This window comes from Salarias fasciatus, chromosome 12 (genome assembly GCF_902148845.1).
Source record: "Salarias fasciatus chromosome 12, fSalaFa1.1, whole genome shotgun sequence".
NCBI classification, from domain to species: Eukaryota; Metazoa; Chordata; class Actinopteri; order Blenniiformes; family Blenniidae; genus Salarias; species Salarias fasciatus.
In genome coordinates, this window is record NC_043756.1 from 11763439 (window position 1) to 11776915 (window position 13477).

Below are 13477 nucleotides of genomic sequence, written 5' to 3' on the forward strand. Positions count from 1 at the left end.
AGGGGGAAAAAAATCCCTGTTCCTTTGAATTCCAGCGTTGGACTCTTTTTTTTGGTGACAGAAGTTGCTTTTTTGACAAGGACCCGGAAGAGAGACGTGTGTGTGTGCAGGGCTTTGAGCTGAAGATTATATTCAGTGGAGCTCTGAACCTCACAGCAGCTGCCCACTGCTCCATACGGAATGCCTCAGTGGCATCGATGGATGGGTTAAATGCAGAGAAACAAATTTCGTTGTACATTCACTGTATAATGACCAATAAAGTACCTTACCTTACCTTACCTTACCAGAGTGTGGCCACACTGGTGATTATGGGTGTGATTTTGGGGCCTGAATGCAGTTGGTTTTTCGGAAGGTTTTCTCAGAGCACAAGTCATGTTATGTGGTGCAGAGAGCGGTAACGGACAGATGATCCAAAACAGATGAATGAGATATTGTACACACATTTATTTTTGTATCATGGTGGTATTTGAACCCTTTTATACATTTATCGTACATTTGATTATTTGTTTTGGAAATGTTTCACCTGTTTTTACATTTATGTCACATTTACCCATTAATGCACAGACTCACACACCCACTGTTGACAGCCGTCATGCTGCTCAGTATTTTGCTCAAGGGCACTTAAGGGTGAGAATATTGTACTTGCGGCTGGAAAATAAACCCACCTTATCAACTGAACCTCAGTCTTACCAGCCGTGTGTCGGAGGTGGGCTGTTCCCCAACTTTCCATCAACTCCTCATCACATGTTGATTGTTATGTTTTTAGCCCCTCAGGAAACGTTTTCATCTTGAAAAAAAAAACTAAAATTTAAAATGATGTGGCCTGATTTTTTTCTGCAACAATCTTTAACAGAGTAAAAAGACTGAAATCAGGAATTTCACTGCAGTAAAATACACGATCTGAATTTTCCTCTTCCTGAAGGCTTGGCCGACTGCTAATGCGGGTCTATTCTGCTTGACTTGCATTAGCTGGAGAAGTCACTTTCCCTCAATGAGGGAGGAGGTTTAAGGACAGCCAGCGGCTTCTGATTGACTTCATAAAAGCTCCTAAGGTTTCTCTCATCTTCAAATGTCACTACAATGAAGACCTAGATCTCTTCTCTCCAGGCGAGGACATCCCAGAAGCGTTCACTGACTCAGTGGCCAGTGCACACACTCGCAGTTATTAAGGCCTGTTTCATGTGTTTGGTGTGTTGCCATCAAATCTTTCTCCCCTGTGTGCCTCTCCTCCCCGTCGCCTTTTAAATCCAGTCCGGGTTCCAGCGTGTTCGTCTTTCCCCCTCTGCGTGCCTTCGTCTTCATGCCGCTGTTTCTGAACAGTCTGCCGTGGATGACTTTGGCTTTCTGGGACCACACTGTGTCTTTCTAGTCTTCTATAGGAATGTAGCATTTTCAACCCTCTCTAAACATCGTCTCCCTCGCTCCCCTCGCTTCCCGATCCCCGAGGCCAAAGCAGGCTTATTCCCCCCAGCTATTATATCCAATTAGGAGTGAGAGTTTCACCCCTCCTCCTTTTCTACACTAACAATGTGGAATCCAGTGCAGTGAGTCAGGGTTTTTTCTCTCCGCTTCTTTGATGTGAACAAATTATGCTTCAGATGCACACTTGGCAGGGAAACAAAGATCCAGTTTACCCTTTCAAGTTCGGATTCTTTGTGATTCAGTGAACAAAAATGTGGAGATCGCTGGGTGCAGATCGATGCCTGGTATTCTCCACTGGCATAGATAGCAACACAAGTCTGGACTTGAAAAACTGAAGCATAAATGTAAATGTACAAGTGATGCATATTGAACCTGCTTCACACTGTTAATCGCATTCCTTCAAGCAGAAGCTTATCTCTGTTCCCACGAACAGAATCGCCTCTTCTGATTGTATTTATTTTCCTTATGCTGACTTGGCGTCCCGTAGTTTGTCTTTTTTCAGCAGGTCAGCTGTGAGTCAGTCCTCAGCATGAGCCTTACTGCCTTCAGATGTTTTTCCCATGAATGTAAAACAGTGTTGAATATTGGAAGACTATTGACTACATGATGACTTTACCCACCTTCATAATTTCTAAAACGCATGACTTTCAAAACATGAGGTGAATAACCTGTGATGTCTTTTTTTATGGCTCCAAAACAATTAAACACAAGTCAGAAACTGAAAAGCTGTGTAATCCAAGTCAGCGCTGTTTGAAGAATGAAACTGAGTTTAGTTTCAGCATTTTATCCCCAAAGTATAGAGCATCATGCTGTAGGTGTTGAGTCGTCGAGTGAGAGCTAAATCCTTCCAAACAGATGGTTGGTGTTTACATTAAGTGCATCTGAAGCCTGTGACAGCCGCTTCTCTGCGCCTCAGATGATAAAGCTGCAGCATGTTTGTCTACCAGTTCGGTATATCATATGGGTTTACAGGTGAAGATAAAAAAAAAACAAACAAAATAACATTTTTTTTTTTTTTTTTTTTTTTACAGCTAAGCTGAGAATAAAAAAAAAAGTGAAAATTCTCAGTATAACAGATAAAGCTCTATGGAGCTTGTTTTGAAAGACAATAGGACTTAACCTTTAGAGCTCCATCTCAGATAATTGAAGTAAACAGTGGCTTGTGATACAAAAGGGGCGGAAAAATTACCATAACATTTCAGGAAACAGATTGTGCTGCATAATGGGGTCTGTGTGCTCCAGCACTCAGGGAGCTTATTTGCTTTTGTTTATTGGTTGTACACACTTGGACAGAATTTCACTTGTGTACATGAGGTTGAAGGCAGCAGTTTCATTTCGGTGCCACCCGTTCCCTTAAGGTGGTCGCAGCCTTAAGGTGGTCTCTCCGTTTTTTGCGATGTTTACTAATCCTTCAGTGTTGTTCTTCATCCCTGTGCTGAAATAATGTACGCTTGCATTATTCATCAGGATGCTCGCTTTAAGTATAAATATACATTACTCCTGAACCTGACCTCGACCCCATCTGTATGTATTCAACTTACCGCTTCATGTTTTACTTATTTTCTGTGTATTTGCTGGCGTATAAAGTAAAGCCAGAGAGGATGGGGGTTCACTTCGAAGACATTTTCATACCATGAAGCGCTGGAGCACTTCTGTATGAGGTAAAAGACTGTAAAAAAGTGTTTGTACTCTACACCGATACAAACAGATATTTGTTTTAGTGTCACTGCTGTTTCCCACATTCGGAATTAAAATAATCTGAAGTTATTGAATAGAGGAATGAAAACAAAAGTCAGAAAATGATCTGTGAGACCAGTGACCTGTTGATTTCAAGTTAAACTATTTAAATATAAGCACACAGAGGTTTGAACCAGTTCTTCCAAAGAAATAACCCTTTCACAGATAATCTGAACCATTAGTCTGTTTATCTTTGACTTGAACCCCCACTCTGTTTAATTTGTAAAGATAAAGTGATTTAGCTGCTGATAGTTTGGATTTATGTGCAGATGCTCTTATAACTTATACTGCACAATAGAAACAGTTAAATATGACACATTCACAGTACTCATTTATTCATCGTTCTACCACATTTAAATTTTTTGCTTCCATGTTTAAAGAAAACAATAAGTTGTCTTAGTAGTTGGCTGATATACTAATTTGGTTAGCATTGTCTTTCATATCGGTGATGGAGTTTTCTGTTTGTCCTTGCCATATTTGCGAGATCTTACTTCAAGTTTCTCATACAATAGAAAAGAAATGATAACTTAAAGAATCGTTTTGTGGAGAGAAGCATTTTTTCCGTGAAATCTCAACTTGAATTACACCCAGAGTTTCTACACTGTTGACTTTGGTTAGTGATGTTGTCAGTTGTGTCTGTTTCTGTATCCCTGCTGAAGCCTCCTATAGGTTATGGGCAATCAATACTGACCATGGCACTATTGAGAACATATATTATGTCCTGACACTTGATTTTGCACACTGACACTTAAGAGCAAACCTTAAAATAACAGATCGATTCCATTTCGAAAACACAGTATGAATCAGACCTTGGAAACGTCTGCGCTCCGTATTGACCACATTACAGAAACACTTCCCCGCAGACAGACCAATCCAGAAGGCTTTTCCTTTATGCTATGGTTGGAATAGCAATTTGATGCTCTATTTGACTGAACATCTGCCCCAAAAGCAATCACATCGTGTAGAGTCTGAGATATTATGGATTTTGAGCAGTTTTGTGGATCTTCCTTCTTTTTGTATTTGTTTTTCTCCCATTCCAGCCGGGCTCTTCTGAAAAGGAAATTGACGACTGCATTGCTTGAGGCCATTGTTAAACTTTGAATGCTCAAAAAGACAAATAGAAATGTACTGTTTGAATCCGGTGATTATACCAGATTTACCTTCTAACGTCACACACAAAAAAAGAAAATGTAGTTTTTTTTTTTTCCTGTGTCCTGCATTTCAGCGTACGATTTGTTCTTATTCACTAGATTTTAAAGAAATGCTGTTGCCCTGCCAGTGCACCAGTATCATTTAGCATTTTCCCGCAGGATGATGTGCTGACTGAAGTGCAGCCAGTTAAAAATCTAATTAACTAATATTAGACTTGTGAAACACATTTAATCCACATCTGCTGGTGTTTTACCACCATCTCTCAGAAATTCAGCTGCAAAGCAGAAACACTGAAAACGGCCTATCTGTAAGAGCTATTGCAATATTAGCCTTTTCCTTTAAATTTTTCTTTTTTAAAACAAAAAGCTGCTTCTCTTCATCAAAATGGCTAAAGGATGGTATAAAGCCAAGTGAGTTGTGAGGAAATAAAATCCCAGGCCCTATTCTGGTTGTACACTTTTGTCCTTCCTTCTCTAAACTGTCCAAGAGCCACTCATTAACGGGGACTTCTCCCGCACATGTGCTTCACTGTCAACAAAAGTACAATGAGGATTGATGGGTTATTTACTGAGCAAGAAGTGGTGTTTGCCACCCCACTTGATGTAAAAGGCTGTGCTCTTTTGCACTTCCTTGTCATTAGCTGGAAGACAACTAATGATAAGGAAGTGCCTGAACAATGCCTCCCTAATTATTGTTGGGATTGTGTCTGTGAGTCATTTCACAGTTTGCCACCCACTCCATCGCAAGATGATTTAATGTTAATAAGCACTGCTGTGATGGAACCAACACTTTTAACGGCGATGTTACGTGGGAGATAGATGTGCAATGAGCATCTGCTAACACGAAAAAAAAAAAGAGTGGGTGTAGGTAGGGAGTACAGGGAAAGGTGATATTTGTCTGTAGTGCTAATGTTGCACATGTACCAATGCTGCAGCATCTTCCCCGGCGAGGGAAGCTGAATCCTCATTTGCAACAAGCCACTTTAGACATTGTGTTGTTTTATTCCCTTGTCAGAAAAAGTAAAAGCGTCCGCATGTTCTGCTGAGCTTTATTGGTCCAGGTTCTGCAGCTATCTTTACGAGAAACAAACATAAAAAAAAAGCCTCAAGTGTCTGTTAAATTTCACAACAGCTGAATATCTTTTCAAATAAACTCACCATGTGTCATTAAAACTTATTGGTTGAATTGCACTCATGTATATGATAAACCCTAAACCAGAATTACCATCTCAACTAGTGTCTAACGGTTTATGACTGCAGCTGCCCGGGAAGTTGATTGTGATGATTAATGCTGCTCATTTACGGCTGAAACACACGGAGCGTCTTAAACTACAACTCAAGTCACGCGCTAATTAAATGCATGTTTGTGGCACATAAAGTCGGTTTGCGTGATGATTTTACTGGGTCTCTGAGTTTTCAAGCTACTGTATGCTGATTAAAACAACCCGTGTCTACTACTTGTTGGCAAGCGGTGGAAGAAAAAAAAAAAAAGACATGAAAACTCCTACAAAAGTTGCACCGCTTGAAGTCTCCGAGCAAAGACACTTGACAGACACAAACAGGATTTGTCAGCCCCAGCGAGGGCGTCTCGGCTGCCAGCATTAGCAGTGACAGCAGGCTGTCATTCTTGATGCTACAGTGCTAAATGGGGATACGATCCATTACCCGGATTTTTTTGACTCTGTCACAGGCCGACTGACCATGAAGGTAAGAGTGATACGTTTTATGGTGGAACTCAGTTTTATGTCTGTTCATCTCGTATTGTTGGGGTTTCTGCCGTAAATCACAGCCACGTTGTTTGGAGATGGTAATGTTCGCACATAAAACTTAGTCACAAGTCAACTTTGCATGTTATTTTATTATCTTTTGTGAAAAATAAAATGAGCGTGGGGGAAATGGGGCAGCCGGCCAAGACTGACTAAATGTCACAATCCTACTTCAGCCAAGTCTCTCACACACACCACACACACACACACCACACACACACATACACACATCTAAACCTCCCACTGAAAGCCTCATCCCGTCTAACACTAGACACGAACCGCTGCATTCTCACCATGAGACACGAGTGCTAATCACTGCACCACTGTGAAGTCGAAAACTTGAGACGTGCGAATAGCTAACATTAAAATGAAGTTCGGGGTTTAAAGCGTCGCTCAGGTCAGGGCCGTCAAATGCTGAATCAGGAAGCAGACGACTACATGAAGCTATCGTGATTACAGTTAAAGCGATAGTTGTGTCGACCCCTCACCCAGACACACTGTCGGTACAACTGAACAGTTTTGTTGCTTTTATCAGGAAAGTATTCAGAGGTCACAGATTTAATGCTAATGTGACAGAAAAAAAGTGCACTAAATGTTTTATGCAACTCTTCCCACTCTAAAGCAGCAAAGTGCTTTTTTTCCTCACGTATCAAATGAACATACTTTATTAAATGGTTTCTTTTTCTTAATAAACATTTTCAGTGTTTTCCTCTTTCTCATCACGTAGCCTACCCGACATTCACAAAAGGGTTTCTTATGATCACAATAAAGAAAAGGAATACACAACTACAGATGAGGTGATTTCTTTCTTTTTTAAAGATGGCAGGCAATGTGCCACATGTCAGACAGAAAAAAGGCTGTTGTCTTGTTTCTGCTTTTGTTGCTTCAGCGCTGATATATTCTGCCACGCAGTGTCAGATATTGCAGGTTTTATTTGGTTTGCTTGTTGGATAAATTGTGTTACAGGTCCTGGTGTCTCTTTCCTCTCATTCCCTCTCACCTCCTCCGATTCCATCTCGGGTGTCTGTCAGCTTGTGAAATTGGGATCACGTGGTTTATCTGAGGAGATCCAAATGCATTTCACACTTTCATTCATTTCAAGTGAGCCTCTGTGCTCTCGTCGCCTCATACAAAAACATCACATGTTTTGGACGGTGAATCTCCAAATCAATGGAGATATAGTAGCAGAATATGTGCCGTTTGCGTCGCTGTAATAGCAGCTCCTGACATGCAGTATCTTTCAGCTGATACCAATGGGAGGACAGAATATGTTCAGAAAGATCACTGCTGGGCAGGATAAGCAGATACTGAGATACTACAAGAGTACTATCAGTAAATTAGTGTATTTTTACTTTAATATATCATACTGGTTGCTTATATTGAACTGTAACATCCCCAAGCTGCCCTGTTTTTTTAGCTTTTGTCTTCAGTCGTAGTTTTTCCAAACAAATTTCCCAAATCAATGGAACATAAAAAGGATAACTCGCAGGAAGACAGCTGCCAATTTTGTTTTGCATTATGCATGTGTCTCCTCATCCCCGACAGTGTATGCACTGTAGGTGCGTCTTTTGTGGGGTTTTTACACTTGTTCGTCCCGTGCACTCGCTCCTCTATCTCCACCGAACACCTTGAGGTCATATCAGCCCCGCGCTGGACGGGCTGCCTGCTTCCTATTTAGATTATGGATGGTTATTACTGCCTCCTGGCTGTCAGTCAGATTAAACCAATATCCCAGGATGGGGGGCTTATCTTGCAACAGAGAGGACTTTTTCCTGGGAAAGACGAGGGTCCATTTAAATAAGTCGTCTTATAAACCTTCCATGTTGTACAAATTTATTAGAGCGGTCTGAAGACGTACAGCACCTTAAGTGTTTACTCTACAAACTGGCGCAATTAGCTGCATTATGTCATTTCTGCTTGACTACTCTTTTATTTTCTATGTTTAATTGCCCAAAATATAGTATTTCCTCCCACTTTTGACACCTGGCATTACTACTTCAGAACAATGCTACGGGTTTCTTTTGAAAGAAATTGTATGTTAGTCTTTTTTTTTCCAGTTTTACACTATGTAGTTCAATGAAATGACAAGAAAGATGATACAAATGATTTGCCTCATTCAGTAATTGAATGATCAATATCTCTATATTTTTTGAGTTCCAATTTGTGTCTTGCGAACGTGAAGGCGCTTTTGACAAGAGAGAAAAGACCTTTTGTGACAAATCTCACCTGAAATATTACACCAGGTTCACAATTTTATCTGCTGTAAAAATCCCCATCAGGTGTGTCCTCGTCTCAGTCAAGGTGACGTTACTGCCGCCGAGTGTGTGAGTGTGAGTGTGTGTGGGATTGATCTGCTTTAGAGAGAAAAAAAAAGATATACAGCTGGTAAAGTGTTAGTAAAACCCTCATGCACCATCAGCAGAGTCAAAAGCCACTTGTCTATTCACTCAGTGCGCCATACATTGTTAAAATTCACCACACCTTCACCGCAAACCCTGGTTTAGATTGGTTAAAATTATTTCCACACTTCATGTTGAGCTCAGAGCAACCCAGAGATGTGCACGGCTACATTTACTTTTTAGAGACATCTGTGCACTGCATGTGCAGCTGAAAATTAAATGGCCTGTAACTAGCAGACACCAGGCTTTATATTACGCCGCACGTCGTCATGGAACTCAAACAAATGTCCTGCACACATGCTTGTAGAGTTTGCGTGTAACATATGAAACGCTTGTTGTGACTTTTCATTTGGTTTGTGACTTCAGTCTTCAACGCTTTTTAATGATGGTTGAAAATGTCACTGCAGGAAATAGCGCTACTTTCCTGATGTCCATATTTATTTGATCTCAACATCTCAAGTCTTGATAAACAGTTGTTTTGAACCTCTGTGTCAAAACAAGTTATCTTTACAGTGCCCACTTTTAATGTCAGCGTTTGCATTTGCAAGGCATTTTACAAAACTGATTCATACACTGTTACAGAAACCCCACGTCATGTTCATAATGAAAGAATATCATACACACCCTGTGCATCTTGTGAATACAACCCTCCATGCTGTTTCTTCTGCACAAGCTTCTGCAGAATGTTACATTATTTTCCTGGACAATAAATAATTCCACAGGCGCAGAAGGTCATTTTCCCATCATTCATAGATGCCATTCAGCTCACATCCACTCATGCCGGTACCTTAATGAGGACTTCCCTCCTCCTCTTGGATTGATTCTGTATTCACGTGGGTGTGGATGCGTGTTTTGATTGGCATCGGTAGATTATGATCGGCATATATTCTCATAAGCCATACGTTGATGCGGCCCATGCTTATGCTGTGACTAATCTTCAGAGAGCCCGAGCAGGAGAGATTTCACCATCCCAGTTTGTTGCATGCTCACTTTTTCATGCACTCTTATGATTCACCACTTCAATACTTGTATAAACAACAACAAAAAAAATCTTCCTTTTATGTATCTCTATCTCTCAGCATGTGTATTTTTGTGTGGGGTGAATAGTTGTCTGCACTCGAAGGCATATGTTTGCTTCTTCTGCCTTTTTGTGTGTGAGTGTTGTGTGTGTGTGTGTGGTTGTCTACAGTACGTGTTTGAGGCTTTGCAAATGTGCGTCTTGACCCTTATGGTAAGCGAGGAGAGGAAAAACGGCAGAAAGAAAACCACACGAAGTGAAGCGTGGAATGCGCTTGGTTTGGGGATTACACTGGCCAACGTGCACGAGGAAAACACAAAGGGGAGCTTCTGCTGCCAGACTGTCGAGGGGTTGAGAAAGTGCTTGGCTCTGGTTCTGTGTGACTTCAGTCAAAGCTTTCTCTCACATTTACATCAGGGTTACAGGCCACGGCTCTCTCTCTTCAGCCGTTTATCGCAGCCGTGTGTGAGCGAACAATTTAGCTCTTCAACCTGGAGATGTTTCTGTATTGACGGACGCAATGTTTTCCTGAGGTAAACAAAGTTACTCACCACATATTTACGACCTGAATATCTTAAAAATCAGAGTGTCTTTTGCTGAATCATCAGTGTGGAACAAACACTGATGGGGGTAGATTTGAAAGGTGCTGATTTTGTCCATATTGATGTTTTAGTGTCACACAGTTGCTGATTCTGGAGGTCACTGTAGCGGAGTGAACTCTGCAGATTAAGATGATCTGAGCTGTTGACGTGACGTGTTATCCTGCTGGAAGTATGCGTCAGAAGATGGGTCTCCTGTGGCCGTAAAGGGATGGAAATGGTCTGTGATTGTGGTGTTTAAAGCTTGCTCACTCGAAACTAAGTGGCCCAAAAATATAACCTTTGACACGTGGCAGGATGGATCCATGCTTTCATGTTGTTTAGGTCAAATTTTGACCCTTCCATCCTCATATCATAGCAGAAAAAGAGACTCATTAGATCGGACAGCATTTTTCCAATTTTTCTATTATCCAATTTTAGTGAACTGTACTATTCTTACCTTATAGTTATGGCACCCGTTTTAGCCTCCTGCTGCTGTATCCCATCAGCCTCAGCTTTCAGTGGGATGCTGCTCTGCATACCCGGGTTGTAAAGTGTGGTTATTTGAGTTACTGTTGCTTTTCCGTCATGGTGATCCAGTCTGGCCGCTCTTCTCTGACCTTTTGTATCAACAAGGCATTTTTGGCCCGGTAACTGCTGCTCACTGGAAATGGTCTCTTTTTCAGACCATTTTCTGTGAACTCTAGAGACGGCTGTGTCTGAAAATCCCAGCAGATCAGCAGTTTCTGGAGAAATCAGCGTTTTGTTTGATTAGCTTTTTGTGTTGATAACTATGAAACAGGTCTACCTAATCGAAGCCCGCCCCACGCTTCATTTTCAGATTACTCAAACCGAATCCTGACCCCGCCCAGCTAATGAGGACCTCATTAAATTCCAAAAACAGGATACAAATTCTTTAACCCTGTTAGAGCACTTTTTGATTTCCCATGCTAAAGAACCACAGGGAACTGTAGTGTCGCCTGAGCACTGATGTATGCTTTGTTAAAGGAGAAGAATCATTTTTTGGTTTCTCAATGTCAGGATTAAAAATGAGATTTGAATAGGTTCGTTTCATTTTTCAGCTGCATAAAACTCGGTATTTCTATGACTAACTCTCCGTCCATAATAAGCTCCATGTGGCCTAAACCCTTTCCTGTATGCTAATGTCTAATTAGTATTCAATGCTAGATGAAAACATGTACATGACATTGAATCTTACTTTAATTATAACACCAGTAACACACATGCATAGTCCCAATATTTAGTTTTCCATCGATGCGACCGTCTATTCTTCCACCTTATTTGTCATGCCTTTCATCTGATGTCCTTGGTTTTGCTGCCACTGTTGCCAAGTCCAGCTCTCAGGCACTTTTTTTTTTTTTTTTTTTTTTTTTTTTTTTGGAGCAATTTTACAAGCAATGATGGAGATAGAGGGCTGAGGTGATGGTCGACAAGCCAAATCTTTAACCACAGAGCCTTTCTGGGCCTTGGAAACCGGGGATGCTGCATGTAAGCATTTATGCCACAGGGGCGAATCCGACACTGGTCCAGAATGATGAACACATATTATTAAAAGGCAACTGACCAAGTTACAGTTTACAGATGGGGGATGGGCTCTGACATGGTGCCTGGGTGGGTGGGGGTGTCTGGCTTTCTATACTGAACTGGCCATGTCTAAAAGTACTGCATGTGTGGTCGTTGCACACGGTGCGGTTTAATTACATAGTTGGATCTCCAGGACTATATACAGCTGCGACGCCGGGCCCTGTGACATTGTTGTGATAAAGCTAATATACTTCTCCCTCTCCTCCCTCCTCCCTCTTTTGTGTCTCAACAGCAGCAGATGGTGAGGAACCAACTTCAGCAGGTGGGAATTTTTTGTGCTGGGTAACGTGATTTCCCCCTCTGTGTGCTCCCGTGTGTTTGCCCGTGTGCATGTATGTGTGTGTGGATTTAAATAGTGAAATGAAGTCCTGTCAAGCCCCTTTAATCCCTTCATCAGGACTAATTCTAATTCCTGATGTGGTTCTTTGATCATGCCTGGTCAGCAGCATTCATGATTATATCATTTAATAGTTCACCTCATAAGGCCGTCCTATTTAAACTCCATAATAGTGTGACTCTGATAAACAGCTCGTCTTTGGCTGATACGTAGTCTGGAGATTGTTTTCAGATGCTCGCAGTCCAATTTGGCCCAGTGATTGCTTTTTGCTTTGATTGTTTTTCATCGCAAGTGAAATATCCTGAATACCTAAGTGCTTAGCATCATACGTAGAGCTGCTTTTTGAAGCCTATTACTGGTGGAATAATCCATCAGAGCAGCATTATTCTCTTGCAATTTTAGTATCTTTATTCTTGAATGAAACGCCGTGCATCTATAAACGCATGCCATTAGCTTCATTTTTGATGTGCAGCTCGCTCCCCTCCCTCAGGGGCTCATGGAGTGTTTCGCGTTGCTCTTAGTGTTTGCATCTAATAGGTGACAAAGTACAGATCTTCATATAGTCGTGCACTTTTCAAACTATTGTCCTCAGAGTATAGTTGGTATTTGTAAGTGCTGATTCTGATTTTATATATGGATATATGTGCAACAAGAGTTTTATTACAAAAGAGACCACCGAGGACAACGGTAAACAAGAAGCTGATTTATCTTCATCAGTGATATAATTAAAATGTCACTTCACATCGTAGGGAAGGAATGCAAAGTGAATACAAACTTCCCTATTCTGAGTGCATCTTCAGCATCTAATTGTCTTGTGTCTTTACGCTCCTTTCATTAATAATAATCCCTGCTGATTTGTTTGAGATCAAGAAGGTTAAAACAAGAATAATTTATTTAGATTAGACATAATACCCCAGGAATCAAAGTAGCTTGTTGTTGCCGATGAAAGATTTGCTAATCTCAAACACTAATCACATTGTTAAGAAATTAAAATGTATACATTGTTCATTGCGTGTTTACGTAGAGCCACACACCAACGCACATTATCCTGATTTAAATGAACATGGATGGTAGAACTCATCTAACTTATCTATGTGAATTCTGTAATGTATAAATAATAATCAGAAATGACAAATAATCTCACAGGTTCAGTATGAGGAAGCACAATTCAAACTTGACTCTCATGACTCTTTTTATAACCTAATATAATTTAGTATTGCTCTCTATTTGTATTTATTTAAAAGTAATTGATAGTCAATTTACAATTGTACAATATTCTAAGTGAAATTAACCTTTCATTATAGGCTCACATTGTGTGTCGTGTTTAGCCCATTCTCCTTAGACAAATTATCACTATATAATGACTTTCTGCATTCATCTTTATAAAGTGTGAAATACAGTGCTTGAACATTGATATTGTCCACAATAACTGCTGCAAATGATTGTACCTGTAAACTGTATGTT

At 40.7% G+C, this 13477-nt stretch overlaps 1 protein-coding gene across 1 annotated transcript in view; it reads left to right on the forward strand.

Moving 5' to 3' along the window:
* edil3a (EGF-like repeats and discoidin I-like domains 3a) overlaps positions 1-13477 on the forward strand; it is a 104186-nt gene that overhangs the window by 15829 nt on the left and 74880 nt on the right. The window contains 1 exon segment of the mRNA XM_030104089.1: positions 11909-11938. Coding sequence (XP_029959949.1) covers positions 11909-11938 — 30 coding nt within the window.